General features: G+C 33.0%; 1 protein-coding gene across 1 annotated transcript in view; it reads left to right on the forward strand.

Moving 5' to 3' along the window:
• The window catches only part of lrrk1 (leucine-rich repeat kinase 1), a 96,958-nt gene that overhangs the window by 12,281 nt on the left and 59,064 nt on the right, over window positions 1–25,613 (forward strand). Inside the window, exons 3-13 of the mRNA XM_042727316.1 lie at window positions 15–181; window positions 6,787–6,958; window positions 9,080–9,259; window positions 11,253–11,401; window positions 12,851–13,077; window positions 15,632–15,759; window positions 18,362–18,525; window positions 18,814–18,951; window positions 21,230–21,342; window positions 22,776–22,846; window positions 24,533–24,662. Coding sequence (XP_042583250.1) covers window positions 15–181; window positions 6,787–6,958; window positions 9,080–9,259; window positions 11,253–11,401; window positions 12,851–13,077; window positions 15,632–15,759; window positions 18,362–18,525; window positions 18,814–18,951; window positions 21,230–21,342; window positions 22,776–22,846; window positions 24,533–24,662 — 1,639 coding nt within the window. The remainder of the gene's footprint in view (window positions 1–14; window positions 182–6,786; window positions 6,959–9,079; window positions 9,260–11,252; window positions 11,402–12,850; window positions 13,078–15,631; window positions 15,760–18,361; window positions 18,526–18,813; window positions 18,952–21,229; window positions 21,343–22,775; window positions 22,847–24,532; window positions 24,663–25,613) is intronic.

Genomic DNA, 25,613 nt, shown 5'->3' on the forward strand with positions numbered 1-25,613 from the left:
TGCCCCGTTCGCAGGCGTTACAGAGATGGGAGCCAAGCAGTCGGCGGTTGGCAACGTTTCCTTGAGTCATTCTCCTACTCTGAAGAACATCCAAGAGGCCTATACACAAGCAGAGGACCAGAGGGCACGTGAGCTAATCCAGCTTTCCTGCGAGAATAACAGTGGAGGGGGACCGGATGGGGTGAGTTTGATCATTTGCACACTTTATACTCTCATTTTTGACTGAAAATTCACATTATAAGCACTTTAAGGGACGTGGGTGCATTGTGCAAGCAGTTCACCTGCTGAAAGACCAGCATATGTTGTGTTTTGGAAGCAGCTATGGTGGTTTGGCACCAAACGGGCTTTTTGTGCCATCATCAGAACAACATTTCTCAGTCCTGTACAGATATACTTGAGCATAATAGCTGGGTGGGCGTATCATGCTGACTTGGGATTGAAATGAGCAGGCAGCATTGTAAGATTATGCAGCTTTCTAAGATATCTTCTTTTTTCTGAAAATAATTAAATGTAATTTGCTGCTTATGTAAAACTGTAAAAAATGAGGATTGAAATACAATATTGAAGCAGTTTTGTAAGTGGCCACGTACACACTGTGAATTTTCAGGAGTGAAACGGCATTTAAATCCACTAAATTATAGTTTTGTGTGTGTACAGAACAGAATCTTATTAAATAAGATAAGATAAAAATATCGCTGACCCAAAACTGCAACTTCCCACTATATTAACTTTCTAAAGTGCCAAATTAAGTGGAAAAGACAAATCCAAAAAAGATTATAATAGCTGGATCTGGCAACACGGAGGCTGTGCCCTCACTTACACACAGCTCTCTCAAGACTTGCAGTGATCATGCTCATACCACGGACGCTAACATGATTCTTGCAAACTGTCTTAACTGAATTATACATGCAGACATTCATATGAGGAGTTTTAAACAGAAAATTATTAATTCAGAGAACAAATGTTATTTTTGAACATGAAAAATGTAGAGGTTTGGACCTCCTACGGGCCTGCATCGCTCCTTGTGATTTCTTGCACTACAACGCTGATATATATTTAAATATGTCATTAACGACTAGCTGTTTAGTTCGGCTCCGTACACACCGTGTAGAATTTCAATAAATGAGGTTGTTATTCCTTGCATTTTTCATGAGCACCAGTATATTCAGTTGTAAAATACAGTTGTCACTTTATTGAAGTGTAAATTATTGAAGTGTCTGTGCGGAGAACAGGATTCGGCACTAAAAGGTGAATTGACACCTGAATTTATCTACAGTAAACATGGCCAGTAAGTAGTCTATTAGCAGACACTGTTATACTTTTTCTTTTTTTACGGTAAAGGACTGTAAAACTCCTATGATTAAAAACTGTAAATTGGTTAACAGTACGTTTCTGTAAACTATAATGGATCTAATGGTACATATCATGTAATTTTGTAAGTTTAATGTATTTGAATTGAAAAACAAGAAGTCGTCTTAGAATTTACAGTGGAAACTATAAAGCAACATTCCCAGAATTCCCTTTGTGGCACACTTTGCATATGTTTTTTAATGAAATAATAGTTTTTATCATTTATGTACATTAGGGGTTTATGTTACATCTTATGTTGTTAAATGAATGTTTATTGCATTAGTTTAGTGTCATCTCTTTACCATGTGTGTTTAAGGTGGCCGTCAAAATATTATAAAGGTAAAAAACAGATGTTAGGGATTTGGTATACAAACATTATTTTGGTTGGTGCAACCACAGGTGCTTTCTTTTTTTATATATATTCTTTTTTACACTGTATTTCACATAGAGTTGCTTGTAAGCTGTGGGTGGTTGCCAGGTTGGTGCTTTATTGTAAACAAGCATCCATGTGATACATCTATATCTATAACACATTTTACAACAAGTTGCTGAAGCTCAAACAATAGATCATCCCACTGGCATTGCCAAAATCATGGGTTTAAGTGATAATATGATCAATTTGAACTGATGGAATGTGTAACTTAAATTCTTTTGGATTAAAGTTAAAATATTTCAATTTAAAAGTAAATATTGTGATGGCAAAGTCATGGGTTAAGTTACCAGGGAATGCTTGAACTGATAAAATGCATCTTCCAAATGCATAAATATAAATGTGAGTTGCATGATTTGAGGTACAGCATCAGTTTGAAGCTAACAGTGTACAGTAAGTTAATTGTCAAACTTTAACACTTAGAATTAGGAGTTTGTTCAAATGATTAATCCTAGTATGAACAACAGTCAAGTATCCGGCTTGACTTAGCTTAAGACTGCATGGGCTTTTCTGATCTGCATCAGCAGGGGAAATGTGCACATGCTTGTGAAACCCTTGATACTTCTCACATGCACGCACAATACAGTACTAAAGGAAACCCAGAGCCCATGACAACCATTGAATATCACAGCTTTTTTCACACTTGCTTCTCTGTTTTCGCCTTCATGTTTGATGTATGAAAAATACAAAAACACATTATTTATGTGCTTTCAAAACCGTAGCGATCCATTATCGACCTGCCACAGACTCAAAACACTACATTGGCTTGTGTTTACAGTCTGTGATGCTGAATAAGCAGATGGTATTCTGATATGTTTTAAACGTTAAAACCTGTTTTGGCCTTTAAATCTGCTTGGTGGTCTCTATGGACCTAACGATGAAAACTAAAACAGCAACAAATCATTAGAATATGACGAGCCTTTGATCTAGATTTAAAGGTAATGTGTATCAGTTTTTCTAAGTTACAATACTTCCTCCTATCACAGCTTAATATGCAGAAATAACATAGACCTTTTGCATGTTTATTTCCCTGTTGTGTAAACACTGTGACACTGATCTGTTTGTTTGAACCACCCGACATGTTTGCTTTTGGCTCAACCAATTGCACAAGTTTGAGGCTGTAATATCTGTTTATCTGACCAATGGCAGACAAGGGGAGGGTTTTGGAAACTTGTTTGGATTTAAAACTGTCATTATGTTGGTTCCTATGGTTTTTATGGTTCGCAATTGTTCAGAACACCTTAACAACAACCTAGCAGTGTTATATTAAAATGATTTCTAAAGGATCATGTGACACTGAAGACTGGAGTAATGATGCTGAAAATTCAGCTTTTCATCACAGGAATAAATTACACTTTTAAAATATTCAAACACAAAACTGCTTTTTAAATCCTATTAATATTTTACAATTTTTGGCTGTATACTTAATCAAATAAATGCAGCTTTATGAGACTTCTTTCAAAAACATGTTTAAAAATCCAAAACTTAAATTTTATTTGTATGCCGATTTTTTTTTTTTTTTTTTTTTTTTTTTTTTGTCATAATGCACAAAAATAAACCTACTAGATTACATCTGTAATTGTGATTTTATACAAAAGCAAGGCAGAAAGAGTAATCTCAAGGTGTGTTTGTTTCTTGAAAGGCTGTGTTCTCAGTGAGGTAATTACAGATGATATGACAGCATGTGGTCAGTGAGTGTGCAGAGATATTCCTCTGTAAATACTGTTACAGGTCTCTAATGAGGTCACGAGTGATTGATGGTGTGTCTGTAATGGCTCCTAACCGGCCATCAGTTAACAAACCCACATCTGATCCTCTGCTTCACCACATTAGTCCCATTCAATCGCTGCTCAGTGGCCTCTGAGATTAGAAATGTGTGCAAATATTATATTTCAAATATTTCTGTGCGTTACTGTAAAACATGTGGACTACATTCAGAATGAAAAACTGCACTATTTAAAAAAAAAAAAAAAAAAAAAAAAAAAAAAAAAAAAAAAAAAAACTTTTAAATCAGCAATTGACATACTGTTAACCCTGTTTAGGGACCAATATAAGAAAGCCATTCTAAAACAACAAATACCACAGTGGCCAGAGCAATTGCCTCGGGTGTTTGTAATATTCTCCGCCCCATCCAATAAGCAGCTGCACTCAGGAAAGGAAAAAAGGAAAGAAAGAGCAGGGGCTCGTAACACATACATAAAAATGCTTATTTACATTTACATCTAACCAAAGCAACTTACAAATGAAGAAAACACAAACCATCAAATAATGACTTAAAATATTAAGAAGATATTACAATAAACCACACTTGATGTGACTCATAGTTTATTCATCACATGAAGAATGGAAGGTCAAATTATTTATTTTAATTTAAATTTGCATAAATAAAATTAATTTTAGAATTATATTTGCTATTTATTATATTTTATGTATTTTTTTCATGCTTCATATGTTATTTTCATAATGTATTTTATGACGGCCCCCATTATAGTCAACTAAACATGTAAATACATATAATATCTGATTATGAAATCCGCATGAAAGGTGCATTTCTCTCTAATGGCGCGTCTACTGTACTGCGGAGATAATTCAGCATCCACTTTATCTTTTCAGCTGACTAACTGACTTAGAAAACACTAGTTTATTAATAAAGAAGTACAAAATATTCTTGCTGTTTTTCCCAACACATTCATAGTCATTCATTTTTGCCGGGGCATTGTGGCAAGCTTTGTGTATGAGTGAAGCTTGAGAGTGGAATACGCTATGTATTAAAGCCTCATTATGGTTTAGTTCCCTATTTCTATCTGCAAGCATGCAGTTGGATTTTGGTTATGATGTGATTCATTATCAATTATTTTGGATATATATCACATACAGTACATGTCAAATTTTCTCAAGGAAAAAAAATCTCACAACCGCTGTAAATAAAGATGAGTCAGCTGGTGTGACATTATAATATCGGTGGTTAAAGTTAAGTGGTTAAACACTTTAATTGCGTTCAGTTAAAATGTTATAGTAATAAAGCTATAATACTAAGTTTTTAATTACATAATTATTTCATCTCCAAATTATTTTTTAAAATATAAACATTTAAATGGTGTCATAAAACTTGACAGATTTAATTACATAAATTAAATATTGAAGAATAGTAAAAATATCATTTTCATAGCTGACTGTCGAGCGTATGGTCACAGAATGTGTTTTTCCTGAGGTAAATGTGACTTTATGTGACATTGTTTAGAAACCGTTATATTACCGTAGAAATTATTAAAATAAAGATATTTATTTATTTTATTTTTTTAAACCCAGCCCTAGTTCCCCAACCCCCCAGTATATATTTAAGTAATTAAATTAATATAAATGTGTGATTAGTCAACTAATTGCATTTTTAGTCTGGGGCAGCCCTAATGTATTTATTAATTTAGCATTTTGCATATTTTGGCTATTTTCTTAAATGGAATTTCAGATATCAGCACTGCGATACTTGTTTGTAAAGTTGCTTTGAAACTGTACATTTTATAAACGCTATGTAAAAGTAACTATGATTATAAAAATATGCATTCTGCATACAGTTTGCAAACTTCAGAAGTAGCAGTAGAAATAGTCTTGCACTTACTTCTAACCCCTGATTCAGAGACTGAGAGAGAGCAGTGGAAAAAATGGACGATTTTAGTGTCTGCAGGCCACAGTGAGCCTGGTCACGAATGAGGAACTGCATACTCACATTTAAACTCAATGTGACATTCACAACAGCTGTTTTGTCAAAAAAAAAAAAAAATTAAATCATAATTTGGAAGTGAATGACTGTGTTTGAAATACTGTGTAGTACTAGCATACGCCTCTTACTATAACCTACTGCGTTTGTCTAAATATAACCCAGGGGGAGCTTTAATTAAAACAGTATCCCACAATGCAATGTGCTCGACTTGACCTCTCATTTCCAGTGTAACGAATGAATGAATGGAGCATGTTCTTAGTTTTTGGAAGTATAAATTTGCAATGTTAAAATGAGAAGTAATTTGACATAAAACAGGATGAAAATGTAAAATAACCAATTTAATTTTGAAACTGTTAAATGAGCATCACTTGTTGAATGCATAATAAGGTCATGTGACTTTGTTTCATACTACTTTTTAAAATGCTGTTTCACATAGCAGTTGAAAACAAAGCAGTATTCAGTACTCATTAAACAATGTGTTGGTGTTCCTTTCTCAGCATAGCCAGTAATTATGATGTGATCACCATATTTTAAACACAAGGTTCATTATGGAATTTTTTGCTGTGAGTTATATTTCTTTAGTTATGCGCTAATATGCTACCATTGAAAAGATTGGGATCAGTAAGATTTATTTTAATATTATGTTTTTTAATTAATACTTTTATTGATCAGAAGTGCAATAAATTGATCAATGTTACTTTTAAGTGTGTACGATAGGTTTATATTTAATAAAGGATTTTTAGAATTTTAGAAAAAAAAAATCATCGAATTTTTAGAATTTATTTCCAGAAAAATATGAACTGTAATAAAAACTGTTTCTAACATTGGTAATAATCAGAAATGTTTCTTGAGCTGCAAATCAGCATATTAGAATGATTCTGAAGGATCATGTGACACTGAAGATTGGAGTAATGATGCTGAAAATTCAGCTTTGACTCGCATGAATAAAATACATTTTTAAATATATTGAAATAGAAAACAGTTAATTTAAATAATAAATGCAGCCTTGGTGAGCAGAAGAGACTACTTTTTAAAAACAGTAACAATTCCATGTATTCAGTTGGTGGAATGTGCCATTTGACAAGGTGCATTACTGCCACCTAGTGCTGATTTCTCTAGATCCAGACATGCAGTTTGCGGTGTCAAGTATAAAACTGTCATGTCAGATATTTACTGTAAATATTTCCCAATCTAGCATCCACTTATGTTATGAACAGTTGATAATACAGGATGGTTTAAACCGATTGAGCAGCTTTATTGAAGGCAGTCTGTGTGTTTGTGTGTGTAGCTGCAGCTGCTGTGTTTGGCGGCTCAGAATGGTGACGTGGACGGCGTTCGGTTCTTGCTGCAGGAAGCACGAGTTATGGTTCCACAGGACCCCAACGAAGAAAACCCTGCCGTCCTCGCAGCACATCACGGACATCATGTGCTGGTCCGAGAGCTGCTGGACTCCATACCACGTGAGCGGAAACCAAATCCACTTTCTTAAAGTCAACATGAAATCAAAGTTCACCTTATTTACTTTATTAACAGTATAGTTCACCCAAAAATTAAAATTTGCTACAAATGTACTCACTTCAGGCCACCCAAGATGTAGATGAGTTTGTTTCTTCATCAGATTTGGAGAAATGTAGCATTATATCACTTGCTCATCAATGGATCCTCTTCAGTGAATAGGTGTTGTCAGAATGAGAGTAAAAACATCAGTAATCCACACCACTTCAGTCCATCAGTTAACATCTTGTGAAGTGAAAAGCTGTTTGTAAGAAACAAATCCACAATTATGGCGTTTATAACTTTAAACCACCACTACAGAGTCCAAAATAATGTTTCCTCCAGTGAAAAAGTCTATTCCCTGTCCACGCTGCATTTATAACTGCATGAGAAGAGAATATATGAGCTACAAGTTTACCGCTGACATTTTGCAAGCTTTATTTAACATCCCAACTGACAATGTACGAGTCAGATACACAAATTATCATATTTTGACGTCACTACAGGGAAAGTCATGTAAACGGAGCTTTCTTATGTTGTCAGGTTACTGATGTGCATGTAAATGGGGAAAACTGGTTATATTAATAAGCTGATATTCGTGAGTTATCAGCCTACTTGTGTGCATGTAAACGTGCTCAGTGTTTGATCTGTGCATATAGTTCTCCTGATTCAGATGAGATTACTTTTTCTCTGGAGAAAGCAATATTATGGTTAGAGGACTCGTATTTTAGCGGAAAGCAATGGTTTTAGGTTAAAACGTCTTAATAGTGGATTTGTTTCTTACTTACACACAGCTTTTCACTTCTCAAGACATTAACTGATGGACTGGAGTGGTGTGGATAGCTTGTGGATTACTGTGATGTAGACATGTGCCAGTATTCTGTAATGCGATATATCACGGAAATTAATATGCACAATATTGTTATCGTGGGCACTTCTAAAAACTGTGAATACATTACAAATTAATCAGAATTTGGGATGCATTTTAAGAATAATTTTCCCATCAACTGGTCAAAATGCACAACACCGCTGGATGCTGCTTGAAAGACTGCATGTGTGCTCTGATGTAAACAAGCACGCATGAGAAGCACATGGAGGAACACATGAGAGACCTGCTGAATGAAAGCACATTCACTCTCTGACAGCAGATGGCGCTAAACTGCAGAAAATGCAACCCTTACCCTGGAAACCCCATAAATTAAGCATGCCTAAAACGTATTTAAATAGATTTAAATACCCATTCAGATTTGTGGATTTGCTATGGTGTTCATCACAGTGCCAAATACCTATTTAGACTTAATAGGCTATTCATTTTCAAACTTTTTTTTACATTTTAATCTGGAGTACAACATGCTCGAGATATTGTTTGAAAGTGTTTTGATTATTTATTGTTCGTTCACACTTTACATTAGGGCCTCATTAGTTAACATTAGTTAATTCATTAGTTAACATAAACTGCCAATGAAAAATTCTTCTGAACATTCATTCATCTTAGGTATTCCAATATTTAATAACACATTGTTAAAAACGAAAGTTGCAGCTTGAGCTAACATGAACTAACACTGGTATTTTTTAACAAAGATTAGTAACTTCTGTAGCAAATGTAGCTATTGCTCATTGTGAATGTTAATGCATTAACTAAGGTTAACTAATGAGGTCTTATTGTAAAGTGGTACCTATTGGACTTTATAGTTCTTTTGCACTTTAATCTGTGTAAAATTTTTAACTTTATATATTTTTCTGTATTGCTTTAAGGTATTTAAATATTCAGTTATTTTTGTTATAAGAAAAAAGTTATTAAACCTGTTATACTGTATTATGACCACTTTTTTTTTAACTAAACTTCAATATTATGATAATAGCGTATACCGTGATAAAAGCATTAGCAATTAATAGCAACATGAAAATTTGATACCAGCATGTGATGTTTTTATGAGCTGTTTGGACTCTCATTCTGACGGCACCCATTCACTACATAGCATTCACATGTTCCAAAGAACAACAAATGCTTGTTTTTTATTGTTTCAGTTTTATGTTGTGTATATAATAATTTGCTCCACTTCTGAAACGACTCTCTTTTTCTGTAGGTCCGTGTGTCCGTAAGGATCTGCTGAATTGGATGTTGGCTGCGGCGTGTCAGCAGGGTCATCTGGAGGTGGTGAAGCTGCTGGTTCACACGTACAATGCTGATGCCGAGGACTGCGCTGTTCATTCAGGAGAGTTTGCCATCATCACTGGCTTGCCCCTGTACGCCGCCGCGCAGGCAGGTACTCGTCACTCACTTCTCATTATTACTGCTAAGAATGTCTGTTAGACTATAAGACAGTATTGCATGATGTTTGGGAAGGACTAAATATGAATTCACACTAGGATCAAATATTGGCAGAGAATCTGAATGCTTCTGAATCGATTCCTTTTTTTATGCTTTTTTTTTTCTTTAATGTCTCTTTTGGTGTGAACAACCAAGGGAACGCTTTGCTGTAAGGTTTCATTTGTTAACATTAGTTATCCATATAGCGCCTTGTGATTTCTGCAGTGGGGAAAATGTGAATGGCATTGTTTAGTTTAACTTAAAAAAAAAAAAAAAAAAAGATCAATAATTTACTATTTATAATAAACAAATAATGTTTAGCTCTTTATTTATTTATCTACCACATTTTGCTATAAGTTTGATTGCATAATTGCTGTTAATAGTGTTAATCGTCTGTTTGTTTACGTCTTTTATTGATTTTTCTGAACATTTCTGCCATATGCCAATGAACTGACAGTCACCACTGATAAGCTACTACTAAATATTGTAGAAACTTAATTTTCTGTAAAGTTGCTTTGCAGTGATTTGTATCGTAAAAAGCGCTATACAAATAAACTTGCATTGAATTGAATTGAATTGAATTGAATATTTGACCAAAAAATAAAAATGCAATGTTCTGTTGTAAGGAACAGTTCTATTTTATTTTAGTTAAGTTTTAAATAAATGATTAAATTGATGAAGGTTCACTTGATCAGAAATTTAATTTTTATCATTAAATATGTATTTTATTTATTTCCGTTATTTATTTTAAAAAACCTTTAGAATAAATGAAAAAAAAATTGTTAATGTGTACAAAGAGATATATATGTACAGCTTTTATTACAACATCTGGAACTATTGTCTTAATGTTAATTTCAACATTAATACATTCTTGCAATCAAAAGTGATAGCTGTTAACATTTAATTAATCCACTAACCCAGCTCAGTTAACTATTTATTTTTTATTAACGGACATATTTTTATCATTTATTATTACTTACAATTTATTTTTATTAACTGACAAAGATTAAAGTTGTAAACAAAGTACTGCTTGTCGTTAGTTGATTTTAGCCAATGTTAAGGAATGAGAACTATTTGGTAAAATTTTACATTAATGTTCAGTTTTTTTTTTTTTTATTTTGATTGTTTTTTCTGAATGATTAATTGTTGTTCACGTAAATATTTTTATAGTGTATATGTTGTTTTTTTAAAATTGTTTAGTGCTGGGATTCACTAACTTTTCTGTCTGCCAGAATCATTTGACCTAAAATATTTACTTGAAATGACCCTGAGACTTAACAATATATTTGAATGTTTACAGTTATCCTATGTTGGTTAATGGTTACTTGAAATGAAAGTTATTAATTATATCTATATATTTATATTATATCTGTTTATATTCTGTTTTAATATTTTATTATATATTAATATTTTATTATTTTAATATATTTATAAATGTGTTATTTTGTTTTTTTTTTTTGTTCTATATTTTATGTTTATATATATATATATATATATATATATATATATATATATATATATATATATATATATATATATATATATATATATATAATATCCTGTTTTATTTGTGTTATTACCTATTTTTTATTTATTTAATGTTTGTCTATTTATATAATATTTATTTATTAAAATGTTGATTTATGTGTATATTTATGTAATGCTTATTTATTTATTTATTTTTATTTATTTTCAACTCCCAAACCCCAGTTCATATATATATTCATAACTGGAACTGAATGCTTTCGTCAAGCTGTCTCATCATGAACTGCACACTGGGTCTGAAAAGTGAAAGCAGGGGAGTTTTTGACAGTGTTCAGGTTTTCTGCTCTGCTCCAGCACACTCATGCACTTCCTCCATGGCACTCAGTTCCTCTTTCAGCGCAGAAGTGTGGAGAAATAAGTGAGAGCTCTCCCTGCTCTAACTGAAGCTGGTTATCTCCTCTCAGGAAATAAGGAGATTGCGTGTTTTTTGCTGAACAATGGAGCCGGTTTCTCCTCGTACACACTGATGGATCACGCAGACTTCAGCAGACAGCTGCTCAGACAGCGCCACCTGCAGGACAGAGATGTGCCTGCGGACGGGACGCTGCTGCAGGTGAGACTCATCCTGTTTAATTCACTTCAGATCAGCGCTGGACTCGTGAACAATGCAGTGGCTTCATTTTACAGAAGTTTTAGCGTCAGCCCTAGTTCCTCTTTTTAAATGTATTCACGACGAGACTTAATACCTATTAATAAACACTGATAAATAACATAATAAAAGGAGAATAGTGTGTATTTAAGGCGCTGGTTTGGAGTTCCTGTGGTGAACATAATTGGTTTTTAAAACTTAAAAACATTAATAAACGCAGTTACGTTGAACTAAATTCATGCAATTACATTCTGAGCTTATAAACTCCAGTATGTGTAAAAAAAAAAAAAAAAAAAAATGATACAAGAAGTGTGTGATTAAATGAAGCAAAGCCACAGGACACTTCACATCCTCCTGGAAGGTTCCTCCTTACGAGTTTGGAATTTTTGCATTGATTTTTTTCAGTTCTTTACAGACACACAGATTTTTAGCACTAGTACAACATTTTATTTTTGTGCATAGTTATTAACTTCTTTATTTAGTTTTATTTTTGTTTTGTTATTTTGTTGGATCTCATTTAGACTTTTAAATAATAAGAATAAGAAAAAAATCATTTGCCCATAAACCCATGATAATTTCATATGGATGTATATATTATTATAATATAATATTATATTATATTATATTATATTAAAAATATTATTGTACTAGTATGTATGTATGTATATTTATTTGTTTTTCTGTATTTTTTTTAATTATTATTTTTTTCTGTATTTTTACATTTTCTTATATATTATATTATATTATATTATATTATATTATATTATATTATATTATATTAATTATATTCAAACACTTAAGGACTTGATTTATAAGATGGAGCCAGAAAAACTTTTACAATTTCTGTCAAAAGTAAATTTAAAGAAACTTTTATAGAATTTTATGTACAAAACTTTGTTTTATAATTGCTTTATTTAATTTTTGTATTTTGTATTGTGTACTACTGTATTGTTTTTCTAATGTATAATCTTAGTTTGCCGTGAAATAGCCTGTGAAGCTGGTGTGGCAATAAACTCAATCGTATAATATACTTTTAAAATAATAATTTCAGTACCTAAAACATTATTATTATTATTATTTTTTATTATTATAATAAAACATTGTCATCTGTATAGATGTATGATACAATGAATGAATTTATGTGTGTATGTTATTTTTATATATTATAGTATTCTGTACAAGTATGTGTGTTATTCTGTAGTTTTAGTTTTTATTAATTCTATATTATTTTTAATAGTATTCTTCTTTATTATTGATAAACTGTACAGTCTAGTGTTTAAACATTTTGTGTCCTGTCAGAGTTCACAATAGTAATATATTATGATCAATACTAATGTGTTTCTTCAGTCGAGGATTCTGTAATCATCACATCTTTACTCCATCTTTACTGATTTCGCTCTTCCTCATCCCCAGGCTGTGCATGTTGACTGGTCGGGACTGAAGCTGTCCTGGTTGGATCTGGACTGGTTCATGGACGTGTCATCTCGGATCACGGTTCTGGATCTGTCTCGTAATTGTCTGAGCTCGCTGCCGTCTGTGGTGCCCTGGGGTCTGATTCATCTGCGCTCGCTCAACCTGTGCCACAATCAGCTGCGAGAGCTTCCCACCCCGACCTCATCGCAGGAGATCATCTGCAGCCGGTCCGCAACTCAACTTCATTTATTTGCACAGCGCTTTTCGCTAGAAGTGGCATTTCAAAGCATTAACATCATGCATATACTATACTCTACATATAAGCAGGAACAATAATATTGTTAAGATTCTGTGCACAATTCAGAATCTTTCAAGCAGGAGAATCCACAATATCAATAATATCAACAAATATCAAGAATCTCAGTCACTCAAGTCAGCCATTCATGATCCTCTTGCCTGGAATATTTTCAGCTAGTCCAAATTACTTTGAGTGCAATCTTTATTATATGACTAACAAAAATCATTATTCAATAATAACAATTTGGAAAATGTTTTCTCGAAGTATCAACTTTGTCTCAGATGTTTCTCCTAAAAGTTCTAAAAGTACACATTAGTTAGTTTAGTATTATTTATATACTATTATTTTATTTATTAATATTTTGATTTTATATTTTCAGTTTTCATTTTTAATTGTAGTGTTTTCTTGTATGCTTTTGTCATTCTCATTCATTTTTCTTTGTTTGTTTTTTATTTATGAAAGAATTTCTATTAAGCTTTATTATTATTTTTATTGCAGGTTTAGTAATTAGTAGTACTCCATTATAAATGTATTTTATTTGCCACAGCAGCATTTTTTATGTTTTAATAATGTTTTTTATAATAGTATTTGAACAGTTGTAGTTTTAGTTCTAGTGAATTAAAGTTAAGAACACTGGTTCATATGAGCTGGTTTATGCCGGTCTAGTGCTGGTTTAGATTACTGAGGATGTCTATTTTTCAGGAGAAACATCTGAGAAGTAGGACACTTAAACAAAAGCCTTCATTCAATCTTAATGCTATCTAGAAGAAACAATTGACACATTAAAAATTTGATTTGTATCTCATGCTGAAGTGGAACCAGAAAACATTTCTTTATCAGGTCCATGTTATGATGTTAAAGGGATAGTTCACCCAAAAATCAAAATTATGTCATTAATGACTCACCCTCATGTTGTTCCAAACCCGTGAGACCTCCGTTCATCTTCGGAACACAGTATAAGATATTTTAGATTTAGTCCGAGAGCTTTCTGTCCCTCCATTGAGAATGTATGTACGGTATACTGTCCACGTCCAAAAGGGTAATAAAAACATCTTCAAAGTAGTTAGAATTTTTTGAAGCATCGAAAATACATTTTGGTCCAAAAATATCAAAAACTACGACTTTATTCAGCATTGACTTCTCTCCCGGGTCTGTTATGAGCGCGTTCACCTCACATCCGGTTCGCGAACGAATCACTCGATGTAACCGGATCTTCTTGAACCAGTGCACCAAATCGAACTGAATCGTTTGAAACGGTTCGCGTCAACAATAAGCATTAATCCACCAATGACTTAACTTTTTTAACATGGCTGACACTCCCTCTGAGTTCAAATAAATCAATATCCCGGAGTAATTCATTTACTCAAACAGTACACTGACTGAACTGATGACCGAGCCAGATAACGAACGAAACATTGACTCGTTCTCGAGTCAAGAACCGGTTGCATCGTTTTTTCGGATCACCGGTAGTGATGGGAAGTTCTGTTCTTCTCCGCGAACCGGTTCTTTCGGACAGTTTGATTCAATAAACCGGTTGCCGAAAACGGTTCACCAGTTCTTTTGCGCTCGACGTAATGACTTCATTGGCGATGATTGCCCTTGATTGAAGCCTTCGGTTTACCCGAGCTCATAACATTAGCACAGAATCAGTTCAGAATCAATCATCAAAAGAACCAGTTCAGTTCAGACGCGCTGTGTGTCAGTCTGAATCACGCATGCGCAGTATCATCAGCTCCTCGGTTCTTGAATCGGACGCGTCCGACAGAAACGGTTCTTGACTTGGAGAACGAGTCAATCTTTCGTTCGTTATCTGGCTCGGTTCAGTCAGTGTACTGTTTGAGTAAATGAATTACTCCGGGATATTGGTTTATTTGAAATCAGAGGGAGTGTCAGCCATGTTAAAAAAGTTAAGTCATTTGTGGATTAATGCTTATTGTTGACGCGAACCGTTTCAAACGATTCAGTTCGATTTGGTGAACTGGTTCAAGAAGATCCGGGTTACATCGAGTGATTCGTTCGCGAACCGGATGTGAGGTGAACGCGCTCATAACAGACCCGGGAGAGAAGTCAATGCTGAATAAAGTCGTAGTTTTTGATATTCTTGGACCAAAATGTATTTGCGATGCTTCAAAAAATTCTAACGGACCCTCTGATGTCACATGGACTACTTTGAAGATGTTTTTATTACCTTTCTGGACGTGGACAGTATACCGTACATACATTCTCAATGGAGGGACAGAAAGCTCTCGGACTAAATCTAAAATATCTTAAACTGTGTTCCGAAGATGAACGGAGGTCTCACGGGTTTGGAACGACATGAGGGTGAGTCATTAATGACATAATTTTGATTTTTGGGTGAACTATCCCTTTAAATTCAAATGTTTGGTCCCAAAATCAGCACAGAAAACATGAAAAGCGTCTGCAGATGACTGATGGTGATCCTCTCCATCGCTGAGATCTCTCCTTTCCTGTGTTTTCTGTAGATTATGGCATGTGGATGTCTCTGAGAATGAGCTGGTGTGTCTTCCCCTCGGTCTGCTTCACCTCAGCCAGTTGAAGAGCATTTCTGCAGCCAGAAACAAACTCATCAGCCTTTTCAACATCCCCAACGGTAAACACACACAGCGTTTTCCTTAGTGTGCATCAGCTTCATCGCTCACTCACAGCAGTTTCACAAAGTTTCTCAATGACAGTGAATTGATTTGAATTGAATTGACACTTAATTACACTGGGACTGTACTTCACATTTAAAACGTTGGTTACCTGCTCATTAACTGAAATGATTTTCCATTTAATAAGGCTTTCAGTGATTGAAGTTATTAAAGAGAAGTGTGGTTTAAGTTTCCCAATAATAGTATAACTGTATATATATATATATATATATATATAATTTTAATGTTTAAAACCAATCTCAAAACCAAAATGTCTTTCATGTGAAATGCTTTGATTGAAAACGGTCCTTTTTCTTTATAATAAATCACACAGGCTTTTATTTTATTTGATTTAATTAATATTCTTATTTGGTAGTTAAGGTCAAAAATTTGAAAATTTAATATACTTGAGAAATTGTTGTATTGAACTCCAAATGAATTGAAAACTTTACATTTATTATTACACACATAACATGCAACTTAAAAAAAAAAACACTTAAGGAATACATGGAATATGTGTACTTTTAATATGAATTTTTTTTTACATCCATAGACATTTGAAACAATGAAAAATATACAAAATCTAAAACAATAAAAATAAAATATAAAAATGGTATTGTATACAATATAAATAAAGTTTTAATTATTAAAAAATATATATATTTACACAATTATTTATATATGTGTGTATGTATAAATGTTTTAAATGTTAAGTTTTTTTTTTAAATGTTTAAAAATATATTTGCGCGTATAATGAATTGAATACATTTTTTGTTATCATGATATTAATATTTTAGCCATATTTTATATATATTAATTAAAAAGTTATACTAGTAATAATACATAATTACATTTTATTTAAAAAAAAATTTTTTCAACTTTCCTGAACTATATTTTTAATGCTAAATGCGTGAATTTACAGGTCCTTCTCAAAAAATTAGCATATTGTGAAAAAGTTCATTATTTTCCATAATGTAATGATAAAAATTAAACGTTGATATATTTTAGATTCATTGCACACCAACTGAAATATTTCAGGTCTTTTATTGTTTTAATACTGATGATTTTGGCATACAGCTCATGAAAACCCAAAATTCCTATCTCAAAAAATTAGCATATCATGAAAAGGTTCTCTAAACGAGCTATTAACCTAATCATCTGAATCAACTAATTAACTCTAAACACCTGCAAAAGATTCCTGAGGCTTTTAAAAACTCCCAGCCTGGTTCATTACTCAAAACCGCAATCATGGGTAAGACTGCCGACCTGACTGCTGTCCAGAAGGCCATCATTGACACCCTCAAGCGAGAGGGTAAGACACAGAAAGAAATTTCTGAAACGAATAGGCTGTTCCCAGAGTGCTGTATCAAGGCACCTCAGTGGGAAGTCTGTGGGAAGGAAAAAGTGTGGCAGAGGTTAACCCAGAAGGCCATCATTGACACCCTCAAGCGAGAGGGTAAGACAGAGAAAGAAATGTGTAGACCTTGGGGGACCTGCGGAAGCAGTGGACTGAGTCTGGAGTAGAAACATCCAGAGCCACCGTGCACAGGCGTGTGTTTTTGAACCAGAAACGGCGGCAGAAGCGCCTGACCTGGGCTACAGAGAAGCAGCACTGGACTGTTGCTCAGTGGTCCAAAGTACTTTTTTCGGATGAAAGCAAATTTTGCATGTCATTCGGAAATCAAGGTGCCAGAGTCTGGAGGAAGACTGGGGAGAAGGAAATGCCAAAATGCCTGAAGTCCATTGTCAAGTACCCACAGTCAGTGGGTGCCATGTCAGCTGCTGGTGTTGGTCCACTGTGTTTTATCAAGGGCAGGGTCAATGCAGCTAGCTATCAGGAGATTTTGGAGCTCTTCATGCTTCCATCTGCTGAAAAGCTTTATGGAGATGAAGATTTGGTTTTTCAGCACGACCTGGCACCTGCTCACAGTGCCAAAACCACTGGTAAATGGTTTACTGACCATGGTATTACTGTGCTCAATTGGCCTGCCAACTCTCCTGACCTGAACCCCATAGAGAATCTGTGGGATATTGTGAAGAGAAAGTTGAGAGACGCAAGACCCTTGAGGCCGCTATCGAAGCATCCTGGGCCTCCATAACACCTCAGCAGTGCCACAGGCTGATTGCCTCCATGCCACGCCGCATTGAAGCAGTCATTTCTGCAAAAGGATTCCCGACCAAGTATTGAGTGCATAACTGAACATAATTATTTTGAAGGTTGACTTTTTTTTGTATTAAAAACACTTTTCTTTTATTGGTCGGATGAAATATGCTAATTTTTTTGAGATAGGAATTTTGGGTTTTCATGAGCTGTATGCCAAAATCATCAGTATTAAAACAATAAAAGACCTGAAATATATCAGTTGGTGTGCAATGAATCTAAAATATATGAAAGTTAAATTTTTCTCATTACATTATGGCAAATAATTGACCTTTTTCACAATATGCTAATTTTTTGAGAAGGACCTGTAAATGCACACGGTTGCTCAGTCCGGCTATTCAGCATCTGATGGTTTTAAAGTGATGCTCATCACAGATCTAACAGCTGGCCTTCTGCTGCAGGCACGAACTGGATCGGCCTGCGTAAGCTGCAGGAGCTGGATGTGTCCGACAACGGCCTGACGGAGCTGCCCTCCTCCGTCCTGCACTGTCTGAAGGCCCTCAGCACTTTGAACATCAGCAGAAACCAGCTCAGCAGCTTCCCTAACCCCTGGGCCTGTCCTCTGGTGAGTCACTGGCACAGCCTTCTTCAGGATGTTTTTAAATGGAGGGCCATAAGTGAAGTATATTATTTATAAAACATTATGACAAGTTTGCAATTTCTGGAGGACCAAATTATTTAAAATAAAATAATAAATATGCAACTGAAAGGGGTAGCAATTACAGGAAACTTAGGAAGCATATTGCATGCATGAATGTTTCATGTGTTGACCATGTTGAATTTTGGGTTCAATGAATGGCATATTTACTTTTTGTTAGCGAATTATGATAATCAGGGATCTTTCACTCCTCAGAAAATCTGCAAAGCTTCAAACAACCAGATTGAGCTTCTTCCTGACACCATCTCCATCTTCTGGAAGACTCATCTGAGGGAGGTGGACATCTCCGAGAACGTCCTGAAGGAGCTGCCCTCATATATATTTGAGCTGGAGGTAAGGAATGGGAGGAAATGTGCTGAAATCACAAGAAATAAAATTAGATGAGTAATTACACACTTGTCTGGATGTTGTACTGTAACGTTTTTTCCCCCTTAATGGACAAATATTTTTGTCAATAATCTGTGTTATTATTCTCATTACTGAATTATTTAATTTATTCTGAATTATGTATTTATTTATTTATTACAGCATTACTGTAATAAAAAAAGTAAATAATAAAAGAAAATGATTATTAAAATATTATTTAATTAATATTATTTTATTTAAATATTAAAATTTAATAATTAAAAAATATTTTTTTAAATAAATGTTTTAATAATATGTGCTTTTTATTAAATCAGCATAAGATTACTTTATATTTTAATTGTATCTTATTTTTTGCATTGTCATAATGAGAGTTTACTGGAGAAAATTTGCTGAAATCACAAGAAATTAAGATTAGAGAAAAATAAGTATGCATGTGTCTGGACGTTGTACTTTAACGTTTTTTTTTTCTTAATGCCCATCGATCACAATCTGATTTTCATTATTCTCATTAATCACTTTGCTGTAATAAGGCTATTGTTATTATTAAAAAATTTTAAAAATATATTTTTATAATTAAAAATAAACAATTATTTTAATTTAAATACTTTATTAACAGTGTTGTTGTTGTTTTTTTAATCACCATAAACAATACTTTATATTTCAATTAATGTATTATTTTTTTTGCATTGTGGTAATGAGAATTTATGGAAGGAAATCTTCACAGATTATAATGTCACAGTTTAAAAAAAATGCAAATATGCATATCAACAACATTTTTTTTATTACTTTGGAAATACAGTATTGTGAAATATGCTCATCAGGTTTTGTAAGATTCTCCAGCTAAAATTGCTCCTGGTCAAATCCTTTAATTATATTTCATATGCAGTTGTGTATTTTGTATTTGAACTAAGAGCCCTCAGGTTTCTTGAGCTCATGGTGGTGCTGTGCTCACAGTAAACGTCTCCTGTAGCACATCTGAATGATCGTGAGTTTCTCTCTGTATGTCCTCATGATAGACAGCAGTGAATCAGGAAAAGCTTCAGCTTTAATGATAATAGTTTTTTACAAAAATAAGCCTGAAAGTTGTTGAGTTTTCATGAACTTCACTGTCAGTTTCGCAAGTTAACTAGCAAGATGTCAACACAAAGCCAACGGCAGAGCGAGAAATAGAAATTGCAAACTAGAGAGCTTAAGAAAGCATGTAAGGAAGAGGTAAACGGCAGTTTCATCATTTAAGATTCAATTTAATGCTCAAACAGTTTGACTTGAAAATCTCTGCTCTTTTGAACACTGGAGAGCAAAGGCGATGCTTACACTGGGAACAGCGAGTCAAAACTGACGCTGTATCACCATCTCACACACAAACAGACAGGTGTGGTGTATTTAGACAATGTATGTATAATATGTATAATACTTTTATGTGTAAATCATCACATAGTTTGTTACAGACATGAATGATTCATTAATCATGCCGCTTTGGGTAGAAGCTGTGCTGTTAATATTTTTTTTTTGTGTGTGTGTGTGTTTTTAGTTATTTATTATTATTATTATGATTTTATTGTTTTATTTTATTATTCATTGTATTTTTTCTTGTTTTGTTTTTATTTGATTATCTAATTTTTTTTGTTTATTTTATTTTATTGTATTGTATTTTTCATTTAGTTGTTATTATTTTGTTTTTGTATTTATTTTATCTTTTTTTTTATTTCTTTTCTTTTTCTTTTTGTTTCATTTTTTTTTCTTTATTGAATTCCTTTTTTTGTAGTCATTTTAGAGTATAAAGCAGGGGCATTACTAATTTAAGTAAATAATATTTTTAGCAATCATGTCATGCATGTTTTCTGTCTGCTGTTTAGAATCAGAACTGAGGCCAGATTTACAAATAAATCAGACTTTTTATCTAATCTGACAAACAGTTTGCAAAAAGCTCTGAATTTGTTTGAGACCGTTCACTTCCACACTCCTCAAGATTTCTTTTCACAAGCTCTTCAAAGTTTTCTCACAATGAAAATAAAATGTATATAAAAAAAGTATTAACTTTAAATCCATTGTACAAACCTAAACCTACCTGTGTCTTTTATCATTTATCAGCAGTGAAGCATTAAAAACTATTCACAGAAAAGATAAACATCTCATCTGTGCTAAAGACGATAACAATGTGCTAATAACAATAAGTCCACACTTGCCAAATGACTTTAATAGCAGTGTGTACGTCATGTGTTATGGCTCATTGTGTGTGTTTTAGGCCATCGTCTCTCTGAAGTTGTGTGGGAACCAAATCTCCACTCTGCCCGCTCCAAACAAATGGAAATGCTCATGTCTGCGAACTCTAGACCTGTCCAGAAACCAACTGGGGAAGTAGGTCAAATGCTCACACACCTACACACACACACACATAAATGTGTACACACACACACACACATAAATGTGTACACACACACACATGTTTGTTTTTGTGAAAAGTGGGGACATCCCATAGGCGTAATGGTTTTTATACTGTACGAACTGTATATTCTATCGCCCTACACCAACCCTTCACCTAACCCTACCCCTTACAGGAAACTTTGTGCATTTTTACTTTCTCAAAAAAAACTAATACTGTATGGTTTATAAGCGTTTTGAAAAATGGGGACATGGGTTATGTCCTCATAAGTCACCCTCTCCTTGTAATACCTGTGTCATACCCATGTCATTATACAAAGCTGTGTCCTGATATGTCACAAAAACAAACACACACACACACACACACACACACACACACACACAGAAAAGGCTCTGTTCCAAAACCAAGTGAGCCCTACATAGGCAGCATTTCAAAGCATCTTAAGTTCATGATTATGCCTTCAACAGTAACCTCTTTTGGATGACAGTAACCCTGTGAAACACTAATAAGCATACAAATGTGTGTCATTATTTTTATGTATGTTGAATATTATGTATGTTGATATTTTCTGTATTTTGCACATTATGTATAAAGGGATTGCCTTTTCTGCAAAGGATACATGTGATGCAGCTTTACAATAATTGAATTAAATAATGTATAATTGTTTTTCATAACACCATTCACCTATTTTATTTTATTTTATGTTGATATTTTAGTTTAGTTTGTATTTAGTTTTTGTTTTATTTTATGCATTTTTAATTATAATATTAACAATAACTATTATTATGGTTGTTGTTAGTAATTTTTAGTTTACTATTGTGTTGTTTTATTAATAATAGCCTAATTTTATTATTTTTATTTTATTCATTTTTATTTTTAAAATACCTTAATTAATGGTATTATTATTATTATCAATAGCAATAATAATTGTAGTAATAATACTTTTTAATTTGTTGGCTTATTTATTTGATTTTGTTATTTTTTTTATTATTTAATTTTTAGTAATTTTATGCTGTTTTGATGTTTTATTTTATTTTATTATTTTTTTTAGATTTTTTTTTTTTTTTTAATTTTATTATTATTTACATTTTTTAATTGTATTTTAAATTATCATAGAAACCGGTAAAATCGAGGTCTGTGTTGTGCACATAATGCATTATAGAATTGCCTTTTCTGCAAAGATTACATGTGATGCTGCCTTGTAATTAGGCTAAAAACATATCTTAGAAAGCAGCATAATTATGTTGCCTACATTTTGGAAAAAAAATTTGGGGGGAGTCCATCTATGAAGCTTTAAAATGCAGTCTTCATTGCTCTTCCAGATCACTATTGCATCATCACAGTCCTTGTGGTTGTATATAGAGATTGAGAATATCTAAAATTGAATGTGCTCTGAATGTTATTTTAGGACGGGAGAGCCGACCAAAACCCGGAAGCTGGCCTTCTTCACTACGTGGCACAGACGGGACCCAGAGCCAGGTACAGTAACTCAAACACTGCGGTCACGTTGCCATGACACAGCACAGTTTCACACTGTAATTACCAAACTCACCACAGAGAAAGCAGACCAATATCACCATGGTAATCATGTTTTGTTGAGACTGTGACAAGAGTGTGGATTGTTTTAGTAATGGCCTCAGAATCTAAACTAAAACCCTTTCAGACTGATCCAAACGTCTGACTCATGTTTTTAGGCAATAAGGATGGGCGCTCACAGTCAGTTTTGCTAGCAATTCAACAAAAGGAACACTGCTGTTCAAAAGAAATTGATATTTTTATTCGGCAAAGATGCATTACATTGATCAAGAAAGACAGTGAAGACATTTATAATGTTACAAAATTGATTTAAGTTTCAAATAAATGCTGTTTGAGCTTTTGAACGTATATTCATCAAAGAATCATGAACAAAAACTGTATCACAGTTTCCACAAAATATTAAGCTGTTTTGAAAATTGATAATAATCAGGAATGTTAAGCATATTAGAATCAGCATATTAGACTGATGTCTGAAGGGTCATGTGAAACTGAAGACGTGTAATGATGCTGAAAATACAGGAATAAATTACATTTTAAAATATATTAAAATAGAAAACAATTATTTTAAGTTGTTATAGAATTTCACAGTATTTCGGTTTCTGCTGTATTTTTGATCAAATAAATGCAGCCTTGATGAGCATGAGACTTTTTCAAAATATTACTGATAATCTTACTGATACCAAACTTTTGCTGTTGATTATTATTAATATGAATATTATAGTCATTATTGTTATTTTTCATTAAAATATTAATATTTTATTAATTATAGTGTTATAAGGCATTTTAATTTTATTTTTGTTTTTATATTCATTTGGTTTTATTTATGTTGTTGTTGTTTTTTATTTCTTTTTTCTTTGTCTTTTGGAAAATGCTAATGCTGTGAAACTCAAATAAACATAGAAATAGATAAAATAGAGGTAAAATTATTCATTTTAGGTTCAGATGCTTTTTCTGTATTGTGCATTATGGAATTGTCTTCTCTGCAAACATTATATAATTTATATCCTTTTTTTGTCACTTTATGGAAGCAAACAAAAAAAAGGAAAAGTATTTTTGTGAGATAATGCAGAACCGTGCAAATATGGGCACATTTATAAAACGGATAGCTCCGGTCCTTGATTCTGATTGGTTGAGCCACGTTTGAAGCTGTTGTAAATTACTCTACAAACATACACCTTTGTTTACGGATGTGTGTTGCTCAGCAACCACTTTGTTGGAACCACAACTGATTCTGAGGAACTACATTGTTTGGCAGAAGAATACTGTTTTTATTAATATCATAACACTTTATTTGCTTTGTTTAATTTTGTGAAACCTTACTACGTATATGGAATAACCGTTTTATAAAAGCAATAAGCCCCGTGAAGCCGTGGTTTACAGTGTATTTGTTTTTTATAAGGGGTTTTTAGCGTGAAGCCGTGGTTTAACTCTTATTTGTTATAAATTCACTGTAAACCACGGCTTCTTGGGGCTTATTGCTTTATTCTACTGTCTCATAGTAGCCCTTCAGTAGCGTAAGGAGTTTTGCTGCCACGGTCATCAGTGATCATCCATTAGTCTGCAGGGGTTTTAATTCTGCATCATGTGGTTTCGGTGAGGTTCTCATCTCCTCTGGCTCTCTCTTGGCAGTTTGTCCCATTCAGTTTCCTGTAATCCTGCGGGATTCTCTGGAAGTTCTCTTCCTGAATGACAACCAGCTGGAGTGTGTGCCGCCGTCGGTGTGTGCCCTCAAGAACCTCTCCGAGCTCTATCTGTCCGGGTGAGTCACAGGGAATCATGGGCAATGTAGCGTGCATCATAATTTCTTCCACTTTATTACACGTCTCTCTGGAATACTTGATTGTGATTGGTCAATTGCAGCATTCAGGGGCCAGATGTTATTAACTATTAGAACTGATGCTATTAATATTCGATATTTGACTTCATTTCTAATTTTTACATTTTTAAATTTTTTTTTAGTTGAAGTATTGAAATTTATACAACTAAAACTGAAATACAACAAATTAAAGCTAATGTATAAAATATAAACAAACATAAATAACTAAAAATGTCAAAAGCATAACTAAATTACTAAAACCTAAGAAAATGAATAAATAAATAAATATAATACATACATATATATATATAATTCTCATATATTTATATATATATATATATATATCTCTCTCTCTCTCTCTCTCTATATATATATATATATATATATATATATTATATATATATATAATATATATATATATATATATCTATATATATATATATATATATATATATATATATATAGAAAGTCAAGAAAATCAAATCACTCTTTCTTCACACATAATAAATGTTAATTTATTAATTTATAATATATAATGGCATTCATGGAAAATAATAATTCTGAAAAGCTCAGTAAAAATTGGTGCATAGAGAAACCAAAATGATAAATATATAATCTTAATTATTATATTATTCATATGTAATTCTTATTTTATTTGAAATGTAAATATAAAGTTGATGATTTTAATATTTTGATTAAATGAAATTAAAAATGTCAAAAGTACATTTCAGAATGACTGAAACTTAAATAAATAAATAAAATCACTCTTTCTTCTCACATAATAATTAGGGCTGGACCAGATTATTCGAATATTCGTTCGGTGGGTTGGCATTCGCTTGAATATGAATTGCCCACTGGTGAATGTCATGATTCATTTCATCTGTAAGAGAAGAC

The sequence above is a fragment of the Cyprinus carpio genome, chromosome B7 (assembly GCF_018340385.1).
Source record: "Cyprinus carpio isolate SPL01 chromosome B7, ASM1834038v1, whole genome shotgun sequence".
Taxonomy (NCBI): Eukaryota; Metazoa; Chordata; class Actinopteri; order Cypriniformes; family Cyprinidae; genus Cyprinus; species Cyprinus carpio.